The following is a 25,916-nucleotide window of genomic DNA, read 5'->3' on the forward strand; positions in this document are numbered from 1 at the left end:
CCCATGCTATGGTTTTATAGTGATGGCACTAAGGGCTTCTGGTTGCGTGAAAGAGATTGGCTTTGATATGGGAAAAAAAGATTACTGAAAGTCATTTGAGCCTGATGCATCCATTTCTACCCATCCAAAAAACCCCAACAACAAAAAAAAGCAATGTCTACGATGCTGCCTGGAGAAATAGGGACCTAATTTCTAGGCAGGAAGAAGGAATTCATGTTGAAAACACACACACACACCAAGCAACTACTATAGATACTGTTTCTGGTAAAGCTGTGTATATATTAATTTTCAGATCTGAGGCAGGTAATAGTCAGAGCTGGTGGAGTTTTTGGATCTTGTACCCTTTCTTGCACATGTATACTTGTGTGTCTTTATTTACGTATATAAATAAGTTAAGAGATTATTTACATCACTGTACAGAATAGATCTAAACTCAGTTAACAAAATGCATACACCTGCCAGTGGATCTAGCCTGTTAACACTTTGCATTTCATCTTCAAAGCATCAAACAAATATTAATTATTTACCCAGGCAACTTCCCACTCACCAAAAGGATTAAAAATAACAGGCAGAGTAAGGGATGGAGCTGAGGGAGTGCAGTGTGCTCATAAAAAGGCAGCTTATTGTGTATCTCTCTCCTGCCACGAGCACTGTAGATTGATGCCTTTATAAACTCTGCTGTCCAAGTGTAGGAGCAAAATGGGAAAGTCCCCATTCAAAAGCAAATGATCCGCTTTTCATTTTCAAAAGCTTTGGCCTCTTCTTGGCTTATCAGGTTCCCGTTCAAGCTGCAGGAGTAGAACAAAAGGGATGTGAGTGCAAGTAAGGTAGTGACTGGAGCCCACCTCCTACGTGCACCATCTTTGGTGCAGAGGTTTGCAATGCCATGTGGGCTGCACGCTTCTCAACTGGGAATGGGTGTTAGGCTGGATACAGCACTGCTGTTCCCACTGCACATCCAAGAAACAAGGCTTCTCCCTCAGAAACAAAACCTGAAGACACACCTGAACTCCAGTAACTGAACTTGGCATTGGAAACCCAGCTGTTTGCATTTCAGCAAGAAGCACAGAGTTGACAAAAGTTCTTACTGTGGACTGGACTGCTTTAAAGATATTTAAAGTCTCCAGACAACATAGGAAGAAACTTCCGTGAAGTACTCAAGCATGAAATGACCAATAGCAAAATTTTCAATTCTGGCTATGTAAAGATAATCTAAATTGATACTTACAGCCCTGAAAATGAGCAGCCTAGTTAAGTGCTCTCAGAAATGTTGAAGTCCACTAAACCATGCAGATTTATGAAATTACTTGGGTTAATGAATGCCTCTGAACATTCAGGCCAGAATCAAAAGACAGATTTCAGTCTGAAGATTCAGAATGATCTGAAGGGGAATTGATGCCTCTTCTGTAGATGAAAGCTGACAGTGGCTTTTGGAAAAACTACCTCTTCCACATCTCCAGGGAGCACACTAGTCAGACAGTGAGTCATTGTCTTTCTAAGCAAGAATCAGTGTCCTTTCACTAAAACAAATATATATATTTAAAAATAAATTTCATGTTCAATAATAAAGCAGCAGTGCTAAAACCAGCTCAGTTCTATTGACTCCTGAGCTCTCTGAGATGAGGAAAGTAATGTGGTATTTGGCTTCCTGCCTTAAATGTACGTGTGACTATGTGATGCCCACCTAATCTAAAACAAACAAATCCTACAAAAAGTTAATCTCCCTGTAACTTAGTACTTTCAGTATGTTTGGGGCATTGCCCAAAAAAGTTTGAGCACAAATTCTGCAAACCAGACTAGTAGTACTGATTAAAGGTAACCAACTCCTGCTTGTTTGGCATTTAGGTCTTGAAAAGCAGAAGTTTAAAAATAAAAACAACATACAAAACTTGGTCTATAAATTCAGGCCCTGATTCTGCAAACGCACATGTTCTGCAAATCAGTGGTACAGAGAGATGTGAACCAAGAAAACTGCCTGACATTCATAACACACAGGGAAATGTTTTAGTGGCAGTGGCTTTTTACCTGTTTGAAATCCACAGCTGGAACTACAACCCCCTGCCAAGCATAAACTTGCTCTGAATTTTTTAGGTTGGGAAGTAGTAAGGCCAATAGGGTTTTAAAGGGAAAGGAAGTGACCCTTTGAGAAAGGGACCTTTACCAGATTTCTTTAATAGTTGTGTTCTCCTGGAGAGCATCACTGAGGCACTTCACCCCTTTGGCTGTAATTTTATTCTGGATAAGCCTAAAAAAAAAGCATTTCATGTCATTCTAACATATAAACTAATTTGCAGTACATACACAACCTATGCTCAGTTTGACATCAAGGAGCAAAGCTCTCTGCCACAAGAAAATGACTGTGATTTTATCTGTGAGAAAGGTACACAGTATTGGTCAAATGCCCCACACGCACTTTCAGAAACAGAGCTCAGAGTATTAATCTCTTCCTTTTAATCTTACATGTAGTTTCATTCTGGAGATACTGAGCAATTTTAATTACACAGCTGACAAAGTTCTGCTATGTTCACTAGTGGTATGGAATTTTGGTATTTAGACTGAGACAAACCTCTCAGCTCTGCTTTCTTACTAAGACTGTGAGACATTTTTAAGTGATGCACAGAAAATTCTGAGTACAGAGCCTGTGTTGGCCTAGAGTTTTAGCACCTATGATCTAGAAGCTGCCAAATCCTCCAGTCTTGTTTATCAGACCAACAAGACCTTTGAAAAATAAAGCACTGATTTTGACTCTGGTATGAGCAGGTGCAAGTCCTAGTGAAGCCAACTTACCAGCTATAAATTATGTCTCATCTGAGCTTAGGGAAGGGAAAAAAAACCCCATACATAAGATCCTCAAGTAGTCAAACTGATGAAGCAGTAGGTAACTCTTACTAACCACTGTAGACCATTCCACTAGCTAAAGAGGAACAAAGGCCACTCATCTGCATGAGTATAAAAATACTCATCAGCCTAGTTTAATTTAATACTTACCTTTCAGTCTACCATGGTGAGCCCCATAGCTGTACCATTCCATGTGACTGGTTGCATGAATCCCTCAGGATTCAGGATGAGGCTGAAAATTGGAGGGCATTGAACAATCTCTTAGGGAGGGAGGGAAGGAGGCATTCCATTAAAGGAGTTTCTGCACTTGGTATATGAATCAAAATGCAAAGGGATCCAGTAGAATCTTTCAGCTACTGGAAAAAGACTTTAACTCAGTCTCAAGTTCAACTATCTATATAGGTCACCACCTCTTGGAGGTATCCACTGGTGCAATCAACAAAGCAGGATATCAATTTGTCCACTGGCAGACACCCTTGGACAACACTGAGCTATGACAAAGACACTTACCTCGATTACTATGCCTGCTTTGGCTGGGGTAAGTTTTATGATGAATTCAACCCAAACTCTCAGTGAATTATATTTGCAGCTGTGCACAAAGAAACCAAGCACTTCCCCCATTGTCTTTTCATTTTCAGGGTGATGGGCACCACAGCTTCTGCTGCTTTCAAAAGAGGCTATGAGTACTTGGCACCCATGACAGCCAGCATGCTTCCTAAGGGGCTGGAACTAGGATTAATACAGGGAATGTGCTAGAGTGTGGTCAACCAAGTCTTTGTAAAGCATACAAAGGGACTCCACGTCTGATGGTTACTTGGATCACTTGGAATGAATGGATGGCTATTTTTTTTACAGCTCGCATCTGCCCAACTCCATCCATTGGTAACCTTTGGATTAGAAAAGCCAATGCTGCATTTTCTTATAAGTGTAAAAAGTCTTACTGTGATTTCTAGAAATAATTCCTGGTTTCCTGGGTATTGATGCCTTGGAGATGAGTGTCTTGCATCAGTTTATTGCTAGCCCAAAAAGAAAGCATTGGTCAAATGCAACACGTATATAAGTGTGTCATGTAGGTTCTTGGTTGAAGAGTTACTTTCATAGAATGATGATAAACAAAAAGACTTGTAATAACCTTATTCTATTCTAGCTGTCTGCTTGGGGTTTTGGTTTTCTTTTTTTTTTTGAAACTTTTGATTTTGAGGCTAGTACTGTTCCCCTAATGAGAGATGAAATCAATCATTAGTTTGAAAGTTACCAGAAACAGCTTGAACTTTTTCCCTGTATGGAAGCAGGTTCCAAATGCTAGACAGCAGCTTTATTAACTTCCCATTAGAACTGTCTACAAGCAGTCAGCTGCATCCAGACCATGCACAGAAGCTGTTACTGTGACCTACATAGACTTGGAAGGTGCAGCTTTAATGTAGTGACTGCCAAAGAGCCTGTGCCACTGTGGAATGTAACTCACCATAAATGCACCAGTTTCTTGTTGACCTTCAGCATCTCTGCAAAACTCATTGCTGCCTCATCATCCAGCTCGTTTTTAGTCAACCTAAGTGGGAGAGAAAATGTTCACTTGGGATGTTGACATTATTTTTCAGCCCCTTGTTTTTGCAGCTTGTCTGTGACTTAGCTTTAGACAGCCAAAGGGGGGATGTGTTGTTCCTGCCCTGAGCAATTTGTAAAGGCTGGACACAAAGAGATATTGAAGAGAAGCCCTGGAGGTAAAAGAGACAAGAGTATCAGATCTTTATTTCTCTGAGCAATGTTCTAGTGATACTTTCTCATGATGCTTTAGTGTCTAAAAGGTGAATGAGGTGTAGTGAGAAAAGGTAAAGACAACACTGAAGAGGTGCAAAAACTGAGGACAAAGAACTTGACTTCAGATGATGGAAAGGAGAGAAGATGGGGAAACCAAGATGGAGGGAGCAGAACGAGGCATGGCACTGGGTCACTGGAATGTATCCCAAAGGACACGTGCTGCTGATCCATTACTCATGCCCACATTCTTCCAAAGGGGTATCTTATAGCTTGTTGATAGGGAAAGCATAGGGGATGAGGGCAGGGAGAGAAGGAGGGAGAGTAGGAAGGGCGATGGGCTTGGAGGACATAAACCAGGATTTTGCTCTGGAAAAGGAAGCAGAGGAGAAAGAGACCACACTGTTAATTACCAGAATATCCTCACAGAGTTGTTGTGCTGCATGGCTTCAGCAATACTTTTGCCTCCCTCTGTTGTGATGCCATTGAATGCAAGACTGTAAAGTAAAGATACAAATGTCTAAGAAGCAGCACCACGTGGCTCTCCCACTGCCAAATACAAGGGAATATCCTGGATGATCTGCTTCCCAGATGTACAGCTCAGCATTGGTGTTTCAAAGGCTCACACAGTTCACAAAACACTGAGACCTTACAACTTTTACAAGTGAGAGCAGTTCACAGTCTGCAGCCTGAGTGCAGGTCTTTCATACAGTCCAAAAGATTTGCTATCACTGACTTGTGCTCTTGGGGCTGACAGTGGACAGTTGCACCCAGTAATTTTGAGAGTTGAGACTCTATACAAGGACAAAGAGTTGTGCTTAGCAGTACACAGGTTTTTACATGCATTTGTCATCCTTGTACCAACTGGGCACTTTGTCCTTTACGTCCCTCAGGCATCCAAATACTTAATTCTTCTTCCAAATACACCACCTTCTGCTGTGTATGGAGAAATGAGCTTGTAAATGCTTTCCATTACAAACCACAAACATTTCTTAGTCTGCCCTTCATTCTTTGAATAGACATTGGCAAAATCATCCAGTTAAAGTTATGCTCTGGGTTTCAGAGTTCAAAAAGTTTCTCCCTCCTCAAAATAATGCAATTCCTCAAAAAATGTAGAAAGAGGAACCAAGTAGAGCAATGGCACAAGTATGTATTGGCATGAGTACCTCCTAGCTTCAGCTTAAACTGGATAGTCTCAGTCCATCATGCCTGGGCCTAAAAATGGCAAATAAAGTAAATTGATGTAGTAGGGATTATCTTCCCTTGGTCTTCACATAAAGCTACCACAGTTATTACTATGAATTCTAATCATGGAGCAAGATTAGCCAGTGGGAGATAAGAAATAGAGCCAAGAGCAAGTACACTGCGGAGCAGAGGATTCACCTTGCACAAGTACCAGCAAACCCAAGCTCAAGACAGCACAGTTACTCCTCTTTATTTCTGCAAACACATTCATCAGCATATTTGCTCTTGTCTGAGAATCCCTGAGCTCTGATTCAAGTTCAAAATGTTTTCTTTCATGTCTGATGCGTCTGGATGGATTGTGCAATTATGGGAAGATGGCTATTTCAGGTGGCTTTTAAGTTTAAATATATCTAGGTCACTGCACCTGTTCAGCTTTTAATTTTTAAGCTTGACTACCCGCTTCTAGAAAAGAGGACAAGGCACAGCTCTGAAATCCCTGGATCTAAAGTGGCAGCAATAAACTCTCCAGAGATCCCCAGACACCCAGAGTATTTCTGAAGAAACTAGTGCCATATGCCACCTTGTGGGGAAACTAAGGAGCCTTGCCTGCTCCCTCACCGTGGAGGCCAGTGGAACTGGGAGGCAAATAGAAAGGGTCACCATGAACCCAGTGCTCCAGCTGTGTGGAGGGACTCCAAAACATCTTTAAATCTTTAAATCCCCCAGACAGCACTTGAAAGTTGAGCAGGGAATGGGCTGTTTAACACACTGGTTTCTGCTGTGCTTCCAACCTCACCTCTGTTATGGCTTCCAGAAGGCTGGTTTGAGATCCATCCCTGACCTCCAGTGAGTATGACATCTCACTAGCACTGAATGTGTGGTGGTGTAGCTCCACTAGAGCACAGGATGAACCCAAATATAAGAATGTCTCAGCCCCTCATATTACAGCCTAAAACGTACTTTGGTAAGAGCCGCTGCACTCTCTCAAAAGAAACTGCTAATACTGAGCTCACTGGGAACCTGATTCTGTGACAGCTGGTGCCTCCTCCTGCTAATGCTCCCAGATCAAAATGGCACCCACTGACCATGTGCCTCCACAAATGCCAGAACATATGCATCATGAGGGGAGGAGGTGCACATCAAGGAAAGGATGCCTGTTGTTGGTATTTTAAACTTGCCTAAAGGCTGCACAGGGCTTTTGGACAGAGTCTGGCCTCTCACTTGCACCAGGGACCTCTTGGCTGCACAGCAGAGGCTGCAATACCAGATTGGTGTTCCAAGGCAACCCTTGGTGGGAACAGCCATTGCTTCACAGCAGGATGGAAAAGCCAGCGCTACACCGAGCTGCCTGGCTCTGCCGGTGTTTTACCTCACATTTGTTAACTTAGGGTGGTTCCTCAGGGCTTCTGCAAATGCCTTTGCTCCTTCATCTCCAACTTGATTACCCCACATCCTAGTGAAGAGAGGAGAACATGAGATATCAGTTGTACTGCCCTACTGACTCTTGCGGATGCATTCTCCCTGTTTCTCTCCCCTCCCCTCTTTCCTGATTACTTCACAGTCTTTCAGGCTTGTGAGCAATCTGGCAGGTACCTTCTCCACCGAGGCAGGTATGTTCCACTGCCTGCACATTGCACCAGTAACCTCTGCTGACTCACCAGCACCCTCAGGCCACAGCACAGAGGCAGCTCTAGGAGACAGCCTGCTGCAGCAGGAATGCTTTCAGGATCACCTTCCTGCACACTGGTAAGAAATAGCATTTCCAAGGGCAAAACAATCCTTGATTACACAAAGGGTTATTTTGTGAGAGAAGGTAACATGGTACAAGCTAGAGAGAATTGATCAGAAACTAGGAGTACCTGGTCAAATCCCTTCTATGCAGACTAACCACTTTGAAAATTCATCCTGTATTATGAAGTTTGAAAACATTTCTGCTGAGGCCTATGTTGTTGGGTTTTTTACAGGGATCCTGGCTTGTTGACTCAGAGCCACACTCAGCTTATGGGTAATTAGTTGGCAGCTCTTTTAAAATCAGTTGAGCTCTGTGGTATTTAAACACATGGACTTCCAGTAAGTTCCCCAGAATTTCCTTGTCCTTCAGAGCCAATGCAGTTTGCTATTTAAACATTTCTGTCCAAGCTATCCTAAGTCCATTTGGAGTGATCATTTCCTCCACAGGAGAAAATAGGAGTCCTTCATTGAAATTAGAGCAAGTACAGCACAGCAGACCCAGCTATATGGAAGTGTTCAGGTTGCTCACTGTATTTATGAAATGTTGTAGAATAACAAAATTAAAGGCCAAAAATCTGATTGTACAAATCTAATTTCCATGTTTCATGGCTACTGTGATTGTCACAATGGCCAATCAGAGGTTTTAATTCCATGTATTCAAGTATTAAACGTTAAGAAATCTGTTATCCTGTACAGTGAAAAGAGAAACTGAGATTTGCCACAAGAGGGGGGAAATAAATAAAATAAATCAAACCTAGCACCTTTCCTGAGAAACAGGGCAGGAACTAAAGGTTTGCAGTACATTCAGACCTCTCTCAAATAACAGCACTTTGCAGTTAGGGACAGCCTAAGAGAAAAGGATGATATGAATTCCCTTTTATTCTCCCAGCTCACAATTTTATGAGGATGTGATGCAGAAGGTTTGACAGGTTTAACAATGACACTCAATAACTAGATGCAGTGCCAATTGTCATAAAACTATACAGACTTAAAAATAACCAAGTATCTCTAGAGGAGTTGTGCTGCAATAAAAAAATAAAGTTGTGCTGCAATAAAGAAAGTGGTCAGCTTTACACCCTGTCCTCTTGTTTGTTTATTTCTCCTTCAAGGTTCTGTCAGAAAAGTGAAAAAGAAAAAAACAGATGTCAAAACCCAAACCAAACATTGTGTGAATGAAGAACAACAAAGCAGCCCTCCTTTTCCATGGAAAATGTGGCCTCTATACTCGTTTGTTCTAATGCTGTTGTTGAGGAGGGAAGGACTAGAAGGAGGAGAGAAGATAAGCATGAAAAAAAGAATCCTAAGGGATTTACAGGTGCCTGGCCAAGATCAAGCCCTAACTTCTGCTCTTTAGCACTGAACTTACCCAATTTCAAACATTGTCTTGCTCTTCTGGATGGCCTGGGCAAGGCACTTCCCTCCTTCACTCGTTATTTTGTTTGCTCCTATTCTGCACAAAGTACAGAAATTGATGAGGTGCATCACTTACAGCTGTGATGTACAGCTATCACAACACCAGTTCAGAAAGCCACACAAGTATTTAAGGCTAATTAACTCTGGAGGTTACCTGCAGTTATCAAAGATTAACCCAGAGGGAAAAAATACTGCAGGCACTTGACCTTTGACCAAAAGACACAGTTTTATGTTGTCTTTTGCATATTTTGCATGTCAGCCCTCCAAATCAGAAGTACTGCAGTAGAGTCTTGGGTTTGGTGCTCAGTATGTTAGAAATGAGCTTTAGGAACTGATCCTCAGGGCAAGGACCCCGGCCTTGTCTTTAACATAATTCATACTATCAACAATTGCTACAGAGCTCATGAATTACATGCAACATGTTTCATGATGCCATAGGGAACAGAATATTTCTTGACTGTGTGTTTCCAGAGGAGACTGCAGCTGATAGGCACAGACTGCAATAATTTCAAGTTCTTCTGTTGTAAGCATAGGCTCTAGGCAATGGCATAGGTCAGTGCAGCAGTCAGTCTCCGGCTGGCATTTTACACAAGGCCTTTTCTGTTTTTGGCCTATGTGGATATCAAATGGCTGGAGTTCAAGGGAGAGATAATTGCATATAGATTGATTTAAAGAATAGACCAAACCCCCAACCCTCCCCCACAACCCCCAAGCCATTACATTTACATAAAACTGTCTTGTTTGGCTGACTTCTGGCACATGAATGTGTACTCTATCTCAAAATAATCTCTAGGGTTATTATGTAGCCTGAAAGCAACCATCTTTCAACAGGCTTTTTTTGTGAAAGCTTCACTAAATAAGCAAAGCACTGTCAAAGCAGTGAAAGAACTAAGTGCTCCTGGGTTTCAAAATTCTGCAAAAATTTCAAGTAGGAAGGATATGGCCAGAGTGGGGTTTCAGACCAAGTCAGTGGGAGAACAAGGACTAGAATCCAAGAGTCCCTGGCTGCCTGTTCCTAAATTCCCTCAAAAAGCTGACATTGCTGCAGTTACCTCTGGTTTCTGCTATGGTCACAATTAAACCATTGGTTAATGATCTACTTTTATGTCCAACCAATGTGCACAGGCAGACACTCTTATCTGGGGAAGTTCCAGGAATTAAAGGGAACAACTCACCAAGTGAATTTGGGGAATTTCAGAGTTGAGGTATGACACCAGCACAGCCTGACCCCAGCGGCTCATAAAAGATCAGACACTAAAAAGCTTGGTACTAAATCCAAGGGAATTTGCCTGCTGGAAGAAACAGCAAGGTCCATACACAGCTTAAGCCTTGCTCAGGTGCTCAGACTGGATTTAGGTAAAGAACAGGTCTCATGCACTCCTTTAACTCACTACTGTATTCCAGAAAAGACTATTGATTCAAGAGTTTCACCTACTGCCATCCACTGCTGGACTACTGCAAAACATATATACAACTGCAACCTAAATTATATTTTATTTCAAATACAATTTTTGTCTTTTTGTCTACTCTTCCTCCCCTTTCAAGCTGCTTAACCTTAATTAGGATAGTGTAGAAAGGAAAAACAATCCAACATACTTTACATATTCCAGGCTTGAACACTCTTCAATTAATTTTGCAACATATTTGGCTCCAACATCAGTGATTTGGTTGTTGTATAAGCTTAAAGAAAAATCACATTGGTAAAAATAGGTTATTACTGCTGTTAAATATTTACAGCCTGAATGTTTTATGATGCACACATAGCATCTATCTTTTCTGTGCAGCTTTGTACATATTCACAGTTGCTTGTATTTCTATTTTGATATATAATTTATACTGTGATGGGCTAGATATAAAATATAAGGAGACCAGACTGCAAATCATGAATATTTATACAATTTTTAAAATAAATGGTCTCCACAAGCAAACAAAGCTTCCCTTTATTCCTGTGCTAGTACAGAAATAATATTGCAAGAAGATAAGTCAAAAGACAAAACACCATAATGTACTTCTGGTCTTTTAAAAGTCATAAAATCCCCTTGCAAATATTACTGAAGAGCAGATACCTGAGCAGTTGTACTTACATTAGGGCACTGGAGGAAAAAAGCTATTCTTGGTATTCAGGTTCACCTTTCAAAAAGTCATTTTTATGTAGCTACTTAACCAAGCGCAGGAAGTCAGAGCTAACGTGCCTTCCAGCTTCAACTTCATTAAGAACTAATTAAGCTCTTGAAAGAAATTGGTATCATGAATACCACACTTGAAACTGCATGTTCCTGACAGCAGTCTCTACCAAGCTGTATCTGCTTTGCATAGTTGAAATAAATCAGTTTACAGTGGAGAAAAGAGCAGACTAAAACTACACATGCTCTCTTGCTTGCAGTCTATCCCTTCCACAGCAGAAGACTTTCAGTATAAAAATTAGCATTCTCACACAGTTCAGTAACCTGACACTGGTCCACACTGTGCCTCAGAAGGGTTTGATGCCAGCAGGAGGCTGTGAGGGAGGGAGATATGAGAGGAAACTGTGGTCCTTGTCCCTGTGAACTGTCACAGAATCATTTCTGACACAAAAAGCTCTTTGCTTAAATGAGGAGGTAACTGCAGTTTCCAGCCCACCTCTTCCATGCCAGTACTGGCAGCACTAGAGTTCTATTTTCTAGAATCACTGCTGAGTGTTTTGTTCCCAGCTGGGTACATACCCCAAGAAAGACACAATTTGGTACTTGGAGAGTTCTTCATACAAGATCCTTACACCGTGATCTGTGATCTGATTTACACTGAGCCTGGAAAGAAGGGAATGAAAAGTATGAATCAATACATATTAGGAATGTTCATATCCTGTGAGTTAACAAATTACTCAAATTACTAGAGGCCTATGCATTTTCCTCTGATATTTTAACAGGTCCTTATACCAGATATTAAAAGCTCTTAAGAGAAATGCGAGCTCACATTCATGTGGCTCACTCCAAAACTGATAAAAATCAGAAAGCCCCAGATCTCCTAGGTAATGCTCTGGAAGCTGTCCGCAGAACTGAGAACAATAAAATGTAGGAAGTCAGACTCCAGATAAACATCTCACCTCTTCCTGTGCTTACTGTGATTCCAGGAAGAAAGTCTGCTTAACACCCTAGCAAAAGCAAGCTGTCCAAACGACTAGTCTTGCAATCTTCTCTCTGAGTACATAGTGAAAGCCAGGCATCTTGAAAGTCACAACACATTCAGGCTTCACCAAATAAAGGCTGTGAAAAGCCCTGGCCAGAAGACAGAACTCTGCTCCCATGGGTATGCTAGATATTTCTAATTTTATTGTCCCAGCCAGACACGAGACAAATCAATGTCAGTCATTCATAGAATAAAAATGCTTCTTCTCACAGCTGTTTTGGGGTGGGTTTTTTGTTCTTGTTGTTGTTGTTTTGGGTATTTTTTTGCTAACTTCTCAAGCTTTTTCAACTTCACTAAATGGACAGGTTCAAGTGAAGCATTCAGATTGCCATGAACCACATTTTCTGGGCAAAGCTGTCTTGATGAAAACATTTCGACCACATTTAGTTTGCACACAAACTCAGTAATGGAAGATTTCCTTCAGAGAGTCCCTTATCACCAACAGCCTCCCTAGCCTTTGCTAGTTAGCAAAGGTCCCTTTGGAATGCACCAGTACACAGGAGAGATCAGCCAATTTCTACAGATAAGGACAGCCTGCTTCTTTGGAAGGGATAGTTAAGTTGCTGGAAACAACATTTCTTGACCTGAAGAAATTGCTCATTAGAAATAAAAGTTCCAACATCTGAAGATCCATAAAGGGATCCTAAAAGGGAAACCTAAAATACTGTTTTTGTGCTGGGGATGGTGTTAAGATCACACTGTGTATGGCATGATCACATGATAGGCACAAAGAATGAAAGGCTGGCCTTTTCTTCTTTTTTTTGTCTTATGTACTTATGCATTCTCCCAAGGAGTTTCCTTATGCTTTCTCCTGGGAAGTCAGTCAATTTGCAAATAACTGGGGAAAAAAACAAGAGCCACTGGCTTTGATTTATTTCTAGAGTAAAACAAGCCAAGGCACAGCCAAACAGGATGAAGAAAACAATTGTTAAAAAAAATTCTCATGAGGCTGAAGGAGATTTAAAAAAGATATATATGAAGTTCCCGATTTTCTGCACCTAAATGTTTGGACAAATAAGATATAGCTACATGGTACAAGCTCAAAGGGCTGGAGGTGAAACAATCTGGCCTGTGATGTTAGAGGTGGAGTTAGTTCCCCCTGTTCACACCAAGCCATGTCCTCCCTTCACATCACCTCAGGGAAACGCCACATCTGAAGGCGTAAACTACATTCTTTCATGGATGGACATGATAGTTTTTGTCTTATGAAAACCAGACATTTTGACAGGATGCAAAACAAGAAATTCAGAGCTTCTGATCAAGGGTTACTGTGAATAAGAGATCCTCCCTTACCCCTTATGACCGAGGGTAGAGATGGCCTCAGATGATCTTCAGATAATGGAGAATGCCCTTATGTTTCCTTTTTCCCTTTAGCACCTTCTCTCATAAAAATCCTCTTCTGAGACAAAACAATTTGAGATGGAGCTAACTAAATCTACAGATTTAAACATTCTGTGCTTCTAAGGACTTCTTTCCACCCTTTCCATTTTGGTTTCTAAATTCACAGCTTACCTCTGCTCCTGTGACTACATGAACAAAGATTTCAGAAGATCTGAAACAATAATTTTGAGCAGCACTAATCCTCCTCTTTCTCCACTTGCGAGATCAATTCCTCAGCCCACCAGTTAGTGGAATAAACGAAGAATACACAAGACCTGCTTACATACAAAGACTCCTACCTGATCACTGCAAGCTTGCTGAAACAAGGTTGCAGCTGTTTTATTCCATAGTCATTGATGTTGTTGTTGTCCAAATCCAGAGCCAGGTGCTTTTGGAAGTGGTGCAGAACAAAGGAAATGGCGCTGCAGTCAGCAGAGCAGGCGTTGCAGTAGGCCAGCTTGATGTAGTTGGCATGCATGCGGCGGGCTGCCATCCTCCCCACCTTCTCACTCTGTGTCTCATACAGGCACCTCAGCATCCACACAAAGTTGGGCTGCATCTGCACCTGATTGTAGCTTTTAAGCCTGGACCGAGTGTAGCCTTTCAGGTGGGATTTCATGCTCTCCCCAAGGTACATGATGAGTGTTTTTCTCTTTCGCTTAATGACCGCAGGCGAAACTAAATGTCTGAAGAGCTTCTGCCTGGATCCAGAAAGTAGGCCACAAAGAAACAAGTTGGTAAAATTAAAGTGTTCTTTATTTTGGAAAGGATCCTCCCCTGCTAGTTGTTTTTTCAACCAGGGGATACGAAGGCAAGTAGGCTGGGCAGTCTCCAGGGAAGAACATTCATTGAAAAACTCAAGTAACTCCTTGGTACCCACCTTCTCCTCCATAACCAAGAACAAAGCTGTGAAAAAAGACTGAAGGGTTAAGTGCAAGAATTCATAACTGGCCTGACTGCCACAGCCACTGTAACCTTTAACTGTCCTGAGAAAGCCCAATTGCAAATCTTCTTCAGTGATGTTTGCCGATGAGACTTCTTCCTGCTCAAAGATAAAGGCAGAGTTCTCCATCCCTTTGTATGCCATTTTACCCAAAGCTAGAAGACTTTCCTTTCTTGATTTGAACATTTCTGCTTGGCTCCTGATATTGGTCTTCAGCAAACTTGTTTTCACAGATCGGTTCAGGTGGACTTCAATCATGAGCAAAAATACATCTGTTAATGTAACAGAACTGTCTGGAAGTTCGTGGCTGTCAAACATGGAGTGGAAGTGCTCAAAGCATTTAAAGATAATCCAGCAAAATAAAGGCACTGAACACAAACTGCAGAGATTTGGGTTAGCTTCCAACTGGTTTGATACCAGTACTCGTCGCTGCTCATCTTTGAAAAACATAGCTGTGTATTCCTTCAGGTTATTCCTGGAGAAACCACGGAGCAACACCTTCTTCCTAATGATGTTTTTTTGGATCTCAGTTCCTGTCCTGGCAGTAAGAATTTTCTTGGACCCCTTAAGAAGCTTTCCTCTGAGAAGGCTTACGAGCAGTGCCAGGGGGTGGATGGGTTCATTGGGTGAGCATATCTCAGGTACGCTGCTAAGATCAAAATTGGAATAGATCTCATCAAAGCCATCAAAAGTGAAAAGAACTGTATGAGGGAACTGCAAGATGTGATGGAACACTTCTATGGGGTCCTGGTCTGGGTAGCAATTATATTTGAAGAGCAGGTCTTTCAAACATATGGCTTCATCTTCCTTGAAACAGCTAAACATCCTACAACGAAAACGGAAAAAAAACTTGGCCCCTATGTCCAATTCCTTCCTGGCCCAAAGACTTTGTATTTTTTGCAGCAAGATTGACTTTCCAATTCCTGCATCACCGTAGACATAAACAGTCTCTCCATCTTCATTAATTAGCCCAACTGCATCATCAAAAAGGGCTTCTAATTGACCCACCTGGCCAAGACTCTCATTGGTAAAACTGACCAGCTCCATAATAGTGTTGGAGTAGATTTCTTCAAGCAGCATCTCCTCTTTCTGAGCGTACAACATAAAAAACTTGGAGTCCCGTCCCAGTTCATGTCTGAGTTTCTGGCAATACCTGCTGACTAAAAAGACAGTGAACTATTAGTAAAGAGACTATTATTTAAAAACCTATGCATACAATGACCCACCTTCCTGGGAACTCAGAGGGGGTAATAAACAAAAGTAATTCTAATGTGGAAAGGGCTCTTTGGCAGATTAATTCTATTTGTGCTGCCATCATCACCCACTTGGGAAATTCAGGTGCTAAAAAAAGGTCACATGTGAGCCACCACTTCCTGAAAGCCAGTACTGATGCTGCATTGGTTTAAGGGGCTGCTATCCTTCACCTGAGACTCAAAGTCAAGTCCCTGACACTCTGTTAAAGGCTGCTTAACTCTCTGCAAAGGTTTGTTGGAGTTGTTGGTCACTGATTTCACTGTACTTATATTCCAATTGCAGTTCTATCAGGTAGGTGGTTATTAGTTCCTACTTTCTTTAGTCATTTATGTTATTGCAAATAGAAGCCATGCATTTCAGAAACCTAGTACCAGGCACCTCAAAAGATTTTTTTTAAGATGACAAAAAAAAAAAGAAGAGAACCTCAGTTATTGCACAACGTTTCCTGTGGTTTTCAACAGAAACTTTGCTTCAGATGGGGACAAAGTAATTCTTATATTTATGTGGTATGGAAAAACCTCTCCAGAGGAAATAATTTCTGCAATACTTATACTCTGATTTTTAGGGTTGCTAAAAACGATCATTTAGGATGACAGTAATTCTGGTTGGAAGGGACTTCAGAAGGTCTAGTCCTACCTCCTGCTGAGAACGGGATAATTTCTGACATCAGATGAGGTTACTCAGGGCTTTGTCTAGTCGGACCTTGAAAACTCCCATGGAGACTGCACAGCCTCCCTGGGCAACCTGCCTCATTGCTTGGCTGTTCTCATAATGAAATACTGGCTAGTCCATGGCCAACACATCACAATGTTGCTAATAAATTGTAGTAGAGGCTTAGAAAATGCTACAGCTGGTACAAGGTGGTTCTGCCATTGTGTTACATAGCCACAAACAAATGCAGAAAGAGCCTGAGTTTAACAAAACAGGATGTAATTTATCAACATCATCCTTGTATTATACAGTGGATATAATTTGGCTACCACTGCTAGCAAGCACACAGTTATTTTCCCTGGCTGTACTCCCAAAACTCTTACTCTTCTGTCACTTTTTTGGAGCTTCCTGCATAGCAGGGTAGTTGTAAGAGAAGGGATAGAGATGCATGACCTTACCTGGATCTGTATTTACCACAGGTTTACTACAAATATTCTCTGAAGGCTTGTAACCTATTTCATCCAGCCAAGGCTGAAGATCATAGTAAGCATCAGTGACTTTCTGCAGGACATAGACGAAATATTCCGAAATTTCTTCTCCCTTGCTTTGAACCAAGTCTAGAATTTTGCGAACCTGAAGAAACACCGCAGGAAAGATCATTGGTACACAGCATTTTATCACAGTAATACTCATTAACTGCTTTAGGATCCTTTCTGGACTGGAGGAGGGGGGCAGAATCAAAACTGGTGCTTCAAAAAGGTGAAATCAAAATCCAGCTCTGAACTGGAAACCACCACAAAACTCAATTGCTGTTTGTGTTTGAATGCTGTGAGAGAGTTTGTTCTGCAAGTTAAGGTCTGAACTTGTAGCTCAATCACACTAACCAGAAACAAAATGGATAAATACCACTCCTCAACAGGGAAGCCAAAGGATTTCCTCAGCTTGGCTAGATAGTGTACTTTAAATCCTGTGCTGTTTAAAATGAAAATAGAGGTGGTTTCTCAGTGCCCTAAATTCACCCTCTGTTTTGTAAATACTCTAGTCACATTTGGATTTACCTCAGGATCCAGCCAGGTCCAGAGCAGGATAGGCTGAATCCCTCCCTGGATCTTAACGCTGAGCCAAAAGCCTTCAAACTTTCCTTCCAACACAGCAACTCAATTCTCCAGGCTCTCTCTGTACAATGGCCCCTCTTCCTGCAGTTATTACCAAAAATAATGGCTACCAGGCAGTGGCTGGAGCAGTTCAGCAAAGTGTCACGTCCATGGGCAAGGCAGAGGGTGATCTCGGTGCACCAGCACAAGGCAGTGCTAGTATAAAACCCTCTGCAAGACAGAGCAGTCATCTGGAGGCACATTTTGAATGTCAGGATCCCCTTGCTAGAAATAATTGAAGAATGTAGTTCTAAACCAGACAAAGGGTTTCCAGAGACTGTGGTCTCTTGTGGGCTTAAATCAGGGTGATGTACACGCAGCACAGCAAACATATGGAGCATTTTCTGACAATTTGTATGCTCTAAAAAGCAATTTTATGCCTCCCAGAGAAGCTCCCACAGAGTCCACTTCACTTACACTACTGTGGCCTGTTCTCTGTCTCTGCTTAGACTCCTGATGCATGGCCTCCCCCTCAGCCTTGGTACAACAACCATGCATATTATGCCGAACAATAAGAAATTGAGATTATCATACAGTGTGCATTTATTCAGCTTTGACCCTACACACAGTGCGAGCACTGTGTTACCATTTCAACATGCCAGCAAGAATGATTATTTTATGGAAATCTGCACTGTTTGTGAAGTCCAAGGTCTTTGAATTTTTTATGGTTTGCCTGCCCCTAACTGTGACAGGGTTCTGAAGCTGCCTGATTGGTTGGTCTGGGAAACAATCTCCTCAGCTGTTTCAAGTTACAAAGCAAAGACCAATTTTGTAAACCCTAATTTCTCCTAACGAAAGGAAATAATTCTTGCTATTGATGTCTAAAGATGAATTAAAACCCCAAATACACCAGGATACGTCAATTTTCCACAGAAACATTTACAACACTCACAGGTCTTTAAAGAGAAAGGAAGGTGTTCATACAGACAACAAACAATCATTGACTTCCAAAACAACATTTCATTTCTGTGTCTCCTAAAACAAGATGATCTATACCACAGTATCCTAAAGCAGATTTTCCTTGCTATACTCTAACAACCATGTGGCCACCTCTTTATCAGAGGACAAAGCTGCAGCTGGGAGGGACAGAACAGCAATTATCACCCTCCTAAATTCTTACAGCTGCCAACGGGCATAACCAGCAGTGCCAGCCCTGCTGGAAAGGGATATACTGGAGACACTCATCCAGGAAGAACAGAGCGGAAAAACTCCAAAACAAGAAAGATTAGAAAACACACTAGATGTAAAATTGTCAGATGAACCTGTAACCAAAAGCTTCACTGGCTAGAGAAAAAAAATTATACCTTATCTGCTTGAGTAGGAAACTGGACAACGATCTCTGCATCTTCAGTGGAGAAGTAGTCGTTCTTAATCAAGTTATCAATCAAACACTGCGTGTTTCGGATCCTACCGACCAGAAGCTCTCGGTGAACCTTCAGCAAAGCAATGAAGGACTGAGGGCTTGCTCCTGGTGGTTTGTTCACAGAAATGTCCACATTAGCACAAAGTTGGCCTTCCATAGCTGAGATACCAAGAAGCTGCTCCACCAAGCCTCATCTTTGAAAAACTGTCTGTTTGGTCAGCTTGGATTTAATTTCAGGCAAAGAAGAAATCTTTCCTTCACATCACCAAGCCTGCAAAAAGTAATTGCACAGAACCTCAGTTTAAACCTTATTCTATGCATATACATCCTTCAATTAGACATCACAGAATACTCCCAAACTCTGCGTAGTATCATGGCCAACTTCTTAATAATGTTTCTTCCTTAGGTACTTCCATTTATTTGTTCAGGTTTTGAAAAATAAAATATCTACAACAGGCAGTCTACCTCCTGTACCAGTATTTTACTCTAGCTTCCCTCAAACACCACCACTGGCATCTGCCTTATTAACTGCCTGTTCCTAATACATAATTTAATATTTTTTATTAGCTTTTCATGTTTCTGTAGACAAAGCAGGGCATCTGTCCAAACCTAATCTGGATAAGGAAATAAACTGAATAAAATTATACTTCATAGCAATTAATTTTGTAGGAGGAATTAATTTATAGTAGCAATTCACTCTGCTTTTTCATTGTTACAACAAGAGACTGTATGAAGTGCTGCAAATATAATGACTGCTCCTGAAAGCAAGGCCTTGTGAACTCTGAGGCAGTTTTAGCTAAGCTAGGGAAAAGAATTTAGCTTCTAAGGACACAAGGTCCACCAACACCAGGAGGGAGGTAATTTTGAAACCATACTCTTTAGCATTAATGCCCTCTCTTTGTCTGCAAATATATACACAGTGTATGCCCTTGTTCTCCAAACCACCTCTTGCAAGCTCTTTTTAGATGTCCATTTATTCCTATTTTTCTCTACAAGGCATAAAACAGGAGGAATCACGATCAGACTGCTCTCTATTGTATTACTAAAGCAGGGCTTCTTGTAATTTTACCTAATGTTCCCACCATATAGTAGGTATGAAGTTATACTGAAATTACAATTCAACAGTAACTTCATTTACGTACTATTTAGGTACAAACTTGCACATACAATTTCCCATGCAGGAAGCTAATTTTTTTGCCAAGATTGCAACTGAATCACCTTCACACATTCAGCAAGAATCTGCATGATCAACACAAATGACTGACAACACCCAGTAACAGTTAAACCATACTGTCGTTTCAGCAGGTCAAGGAATATCTGGAAGAATGGTCTTAGATTATGATTACAGTCATATTAACAAAACCAAAAGACAAAACCCTTCAACAATTCTGTAAGTATGCCAACTCTGCTGCTACAAAATTCTCACGATTTCCCAAGACATTTGCAGTGATGGTAAACTTTCTCAAATGCTCCCTAGCATTCCCCTGTCAAGCTATAACTGAGCCCTGCCAGCTCACAGATTATTCTAAGTGACCTGCTACTGGAACAATCTCACTTATATGGGTTTTCTATATCAGAAGCTGCTGTCTGCATCAGTAAAGCTTCTCTTACTTGATGCTGGAGAAAGACACAGTTTATGCTACTGCATTTTAGTGATACTAACTATCTACATTCAAACCAGCTGGGCAAACCAGCTTAGCCCCTTGGATTTCCCAACAGGTCCCAACTTATGGTTGCTGACCTGCATGGATGCAGATAACTGCCTTAAAAGTTAGGCTCTCCAAGGGCTGAGACCTGGCAAATCCCCAGCACAACTGTTCTGGGTCACAGCCAACTCCCAAAATGGAAAAACTGTTTGCAACAAACGGAATGTAACCAAGTGATCTGAATTTCTCACCACACCAGTAAGTGACTGCATCCACTCAGACAAATCAAGCTTTCATTACCCCATTCAGATGACCCACCCAAGGAAGTGGCTGATTTCTGAGTCACTCAGCTTTCCAGAAGCCACACTGGCACATCTCTTTGTTCAAGAAAGATCATTCCGTAAATGAAGACCAAGCATGCTGAAAACAACATTTAGCCTTAAACTTCTGTAGGCTTTAGTTAAAGAGATAGCATCATCTTAAAACATGCAATTAGAATATTAACCCTATTTTTCAAGATACTGCATCCACTCAACATTCCTTGATTGCTTTGGCAATTCTAGGACCACGTTATTCTAATGCATTTTCTTTCTTCCTAATTTGTAAGAAGAACTGAGACAAATCTTCAGAAAACCATAAGAATGAACCAACACGTTGTCAAGTGTATAAAGCAAATAGAAGCATTTTCTTCACTATTTCAGTTCCATCTACAAAGAGCACAAGAAAAGAAAGAAGAAATACAGCAGCAGGACAGAACATGAAAAACAGAATGACAAGTAAGTCTCAAAGATGTCTGTCCTGCATCTGACTACATCCAAGTCAGTACAAACCATGGTTGCTACTGGAACTGGTGTGCATACAAACGCTGCAGGACAGAGTATGTTCCCTTTCACATCAGGTGATCTGCAGGAGAATGGAGAAACAAGAAACCAAGCAAAAAGGAATATAAAGTGAGGCTAAACATCAGGGAGAAAGGAGAAAGAACAAAAATGCAGGGAAGTCAGGATTGGGAATATGAATTCTGTGCATGATGACATACTCAATTAAAATACTAAATACAATGCAAAACCCCACACCAGCCAGTACTGGAGTATTTAGTACTTTTCATCAGTCCTTTTTAGTACAACAAAAAAAAAAAAAAAGGAAAATTCCACCATTCACAGATTAAGAAAATCCATACCAAATGAAGAGCTGAACACTTCAAATGGTGCTGGAACAGGAAGACTTCCTACTACATGTATTCATAGCAAAATGTATCAGCTGTATTAAGAAGCTTGACAAAAATGATTCTGTTTCACTGGAGCTTTCTTTGTGTTGTTGAGGGGTTTTGAGCTGTTGGGGTTTTTTTTTGTGGCATTTTTAAAAACACGAGGGCAGTGTGTGACAATATGAGGTCTCCAGCTTATCTGCATCCCATCATCTCTCTTTCTACAAAGAGCACCAGCTTCCACAGTGCTCCAATATGAGTTTTTCAGTGAGGGAACACAAGGTTGCTAAGTCTCTTGTGGAAGGATCTGTCAGTTTTACAATGCTAGGTTACACATCTGGTATTTTTAAAGGTAAATGCAGCTTATAAACAGGCATTGAAAGCACTTCCTTACTAGAGTGCATACAGTGTTCTTTGCCTTATCTTGAGCCCTCCAGATGCTGGATTCTATTCCGGTGCAATTCGTGTGACTGATGTTGCATCCGTCATGGGGATGCTGTTAGAAAAGACTGAGACATACATTAACGTGAGATTCCTCAGTATACTGACTTCCATTTCTGAAAGGGCTAAAGTGAATAAATGAATAAGTGTCTTTTCTGAAAGACACCTTAAGGGTCTTACAAGTTACAGTCAAAACAGATCACCTGCTTTAACAGCAACAGCTTGTGAACACATCTATTTGGAGAAATGAGCAAGAAAAAGGGAAAGACTTGCAAGCTTGACAGAGCAGCTGAAACAGCAGAACACCTAAGGAGGAATGGAGACAGACAAGACAGATGATACCTGAATGAAGCAGGAGTCTGGTATGAGGAGACAACAGGAGAAACACTCACAGTGAAAAGCTTCCTATCTGGGAAGAGAATGGACTTCTTGTTCCTAAGAGGAAAACGAAAAAAACCCAATTACTTACTAAAGAGGCTGCCAGTGATGTTGAAGAGGAAATACATTTAGTCATTTTGAGGACAGCGAAGTCCATCAGGTGAAGAAGGCAGGAAACAGACTAGAACTAATTAAAAAGAGCCCAAGAGCAGAATACTTACCCACCCACTTGGCTGTAAAAGCCAAGAAGAAAGGGAAGACAGGGTCTTGGCCAAATGAAATGCTGATGGAGATTGAAGTGATATGAGAAGCAACAGCAAGTGTGGCAATCAATGCTATCATAAACCTGTGCCACTGAGAATAAAAAGAGGAAGCAAGATGGGGATCAGGCCAGGAATAAGGAGGGAAATGAAACAGAGAAATGAAATTTGTCATAGTAAGAGGTACAGTAAAAGCATCGTACTTCCAGCAAGGTTTTGTACAATCCGTGTCAATAAGCTGCAGTGGCGCCAATGCCTTCTGCACAAAGGCACTGGCACTTCCATCTCGTGTTTCCTCTGAGTTCCCTCTACTCTCAGCATTGTGCAAGCGTATATACATTTCTACTTTTCCTGGCCCTGCCCTCCTCACATCCTCTTTTTACTAAGATCTCCTAGTTCTTTCTTCTAACAAAACTGTGATGCCTGTTCCACTCCCAGTGCTGCAAGACCCCTGGCAGCAAAGAATGTGCTGGTTTATTGCAACAAGGTTTTCTCAAAGGTAAATGCTGTAGATAAACGGGCTGAAGAATCTTACAGAACAGCTAAAAAACATTTCAGCTTCTGGGTCAGCTAGGGAATTGAATCCTTATTAACTTCTGGGTCAGCTAGGGAATTGGGACTGTGTAAAATGACACAATAAAGGCAATACAAGGAGCAACTTAATTTAACAACTGTCCCTTAAAGCAACTAATTTGATACCAATCTAGAATATTTCTGAAGAGTTGAAAACTCGGTCAATATTCCTTCTGCAGTCTTCCTATTCTGACAAGAACTGCTCCTCTAAACTGCCTGTGAGATAGTCCTCTGCTATTACCTAGTTACCTGCAGCCACTAGCTGGATTATCTTCAGGATTTACACAGCACTAGTAGCCAACTCTGGCAGGACAACAGTGAAGCACAGAAACCTGAGTGCCAGTCCAGGGCTAGTGAAGTCCCCAGTACACAGCCTTCTGTCCATAGCATTTGCAAGATGATCACTCTTCCAAAGGTGGCTGTATGAAAGCTATGCTTCATTTCACATGAAACAGAGCCCTATGCCCTTTGTGTCTTCAAGTCAAATTTGTTTCCTGAGAAAAGCTATTTTACAGTGTCAGTTACTCACTGCGGAGTCATTACAGCAAGAGGAGAACTGGAAATTTTGGTATGCTTGGTAATCTGGACTCTGTCAGCCAGCATAAATTCTACTTTTTGCTCTCATTGGGAGAGACAGAAAAGGGATTGATTTTCCACATCTTATGTCATGCATGCAACAGCAGTCAGTCTTTGACTATAATAAGTGAATAAAACACCTATTTCCACACAGCAGCTCTCACATTTAAAAGAACTTTAGCTATTTTACTTATTTCAAGAACAGTAAAAAACACGCAGAGATTAAAGGCAAATGGGCACATGTGCTACACAAAAAGTCTGCCTGTTTGATGAGAAGCAATGCAATGTACTCCCAAAGGTACTAAAAAATAGCCTGTTATTATTATAGCAAAAATGGTGCATTTGTAGAGCTTGTACAGAGTCCCCATGCAGATCTTAAATTATTCTGCTTTTGTGAATTAAAGCACACTCATCACGCCCCACTTCACAATCTCTAGCTATCATCAGTGATGCTACACATGTCAATAAATGCCCAGGGACCCATATGTTAACATCATATTCCTGTAAATCCATTACAACTCATGCTCTTGCATTGCTCTGGGGTCCCAGAGATCAGCATCTTTCAGTGGTTTTTCCTCCCTCCCTTCTCTCTCTCTCTTCTGACTGTATCATAAGCTTTTGTAAGCATCCCTAGTTATTTGAAGAGCAACAGATATAAAAGAATACAGAAGAAATTATGTCTGCCTCCATCTGGTAAAATGACAAGCTTTTTTTTAAAGGCACAGGCTTTGGCAGAAATATTCACATCCCTCACAGGTTTTGTTCTTACATATCTTAAGAGATTCCTTTGTATAGAAATACAACTTTATATATAGTGTTTGGATGCAATAAGAAGCTCCTGTTAGGAATACTTTATGTGACTTCCTTGTAACTCCTTCCCGGTGGGAAAAGATCAATAAATAATAATAAGGAGTCACTACTAGAAAGCAGAGAAACTTTCTCCAACCAGAGAATTTTTTGCGATTGTTTTGTTTTGTTTTGTTAAGAGACAGAGGAGGAGGGGGCAATTCACTGTTGTCTATAAACATGGAACTGCTTTTCTACTGTCATTTACTATTTTCACATGCAACCAGCAGCGAATCCTACACGGAAAGTTGCAGCTGATGGAATGACGGAGCTGATGGACTCGCGGCCAGGCCGCGGGGCACCGTCCTGCCCTGCGAACCGCTCCCGCCTCCTTCTCTTCCAGCTTCTTTCGCGGTAGGTGGGCGAAGCACCGGGGCCTAAGCGAGCGCCGCGTGCCTCCGCGCCTGCACTGGGATCTCCGCTGCGGCTTTCGGGGAAGCCAATGGCTCCCTGCACCCCGCCGCGGCCGGGAGGGGAGCGATGCATCCCTCCCACCTCCTCCGTCCCTGGGACCTCACCACCCTTCCCCGACAGCCGAGGAGCACATCCTCGCCAGCATCGGGAGCCCCACTTACGCCGGCAGCGCTGCTGTGTTTCGCACGAAGGCGCTGTCTCCGCGCTGTCCGCGGGCGCTGCTCCCGTCCCCGTCCCCGCTCCCCGGCAGACAGCGCCGGCCGCCGGGCGGGACGGACCCTCCCGGGGAGCCCCGAAGTTTCCAGCTCAGGAGCGGCGCAGCCCTTCCCCTCCCACCTTCCAAGCCTTCCGCGCGGTACCGCAGAAACTTTGCTGTACAGAAAGCAGACACTGGAACCCGCCAGCCCTCTCCCCCGGCCCTTCCCCGCACTCACCGCGGCGCCGAAGGCACGGAGGCCAGGGGAGGAGCCCACGGGCGCTCTCCTCACCCCCTCCCGCCCCACACACGGTCTCTCCTCCCCAGCGGGAAGCGGCTCCTCCCCGCGCAGGAATGGCCCAAGGCTTTCCCTCCGCCAGCATAGCATTGCCCTCCGCACCCACCCCTCCTTCCCCGAGAGGTGCCAGGGGTCCTCTGACAGCGACCAGTTCCCTCGGTCAAGCTCCCCCCGCGCAAGGAAACTGCCAGAGGAATACTTCATGCATAGTTTTGCGCTCCCTACTGACTTTACATCCATTAAAAAACC

At 42.1% G+C, this 25,916-nt stretch overlaps 1 protein-coding gene across 2 annotated transcripts; it reads right to left on the bottom strand.

Moving 5' to 3' along the window:
- Positions 1-258: 258 nt before the first annotated feature.
- NOD1 (nucleotide binding oligomerization domain containing 1) lies at positions 259-25,649 on the bottom strand. 2 transcript variants are annotated; one of them, XM_021525907.2, is made up of 13 exons: positions 25,608-25,624; positions 22,519-22,561; positions 18,774-19,103; positions 16,774-16,948; positions 13,767-15,570; positions 11,625-11,708; positions 10,519-10,602; positions 8,876-8,959; positions 7,148-7,231; positions 5,007-5,090; positions 4,304-4,387; positions 2,162-2,245; positions 259-788 (listed from the first exon to the last, which is right to left on the bottom strand). In XM_021525907.2, the coding sequence occupies exons 3-13, from the start codon at positions 18,987-18,989 to the stop codon at positions 716-718; spliced, it is 2,856 nt and encodes a 951-aa protein (XP_021381582.2). In that variant the 5' UTR covers positions 18,990-19,103; positions 22,519-22,561; positions 25,608-25,624; the 3' UTR covers positions 259-715. The 2 variants fall into 2 exon arrangements, with proteins under 2 accessions (XP_021381582.2, XP_077643062.1); XM_077786936.1 differs by lacking the exon at positions 22,519-22,561 and having other exon boundaries at positions 25,608-25,649.
- Between the last annotated feature and the right edge of the window lie 267 nt (positions 25,650-25,916).

This window comes from Lonchura striata, chromosome 1 (assembly GCF_046129695.1).
Source record: "Lonchura striata isolate bLonStr1 chromosome 1, bLonStr1.mat, whole genome shotgun sequence".
In the NCBI taxonomy this organism is placed as follows: domain Eukaryota; kingdom Metazoa; phylum Chordata; class Aves; order Passeriformes; family Estrildidae; genus Lonchura; species Lonchura striata.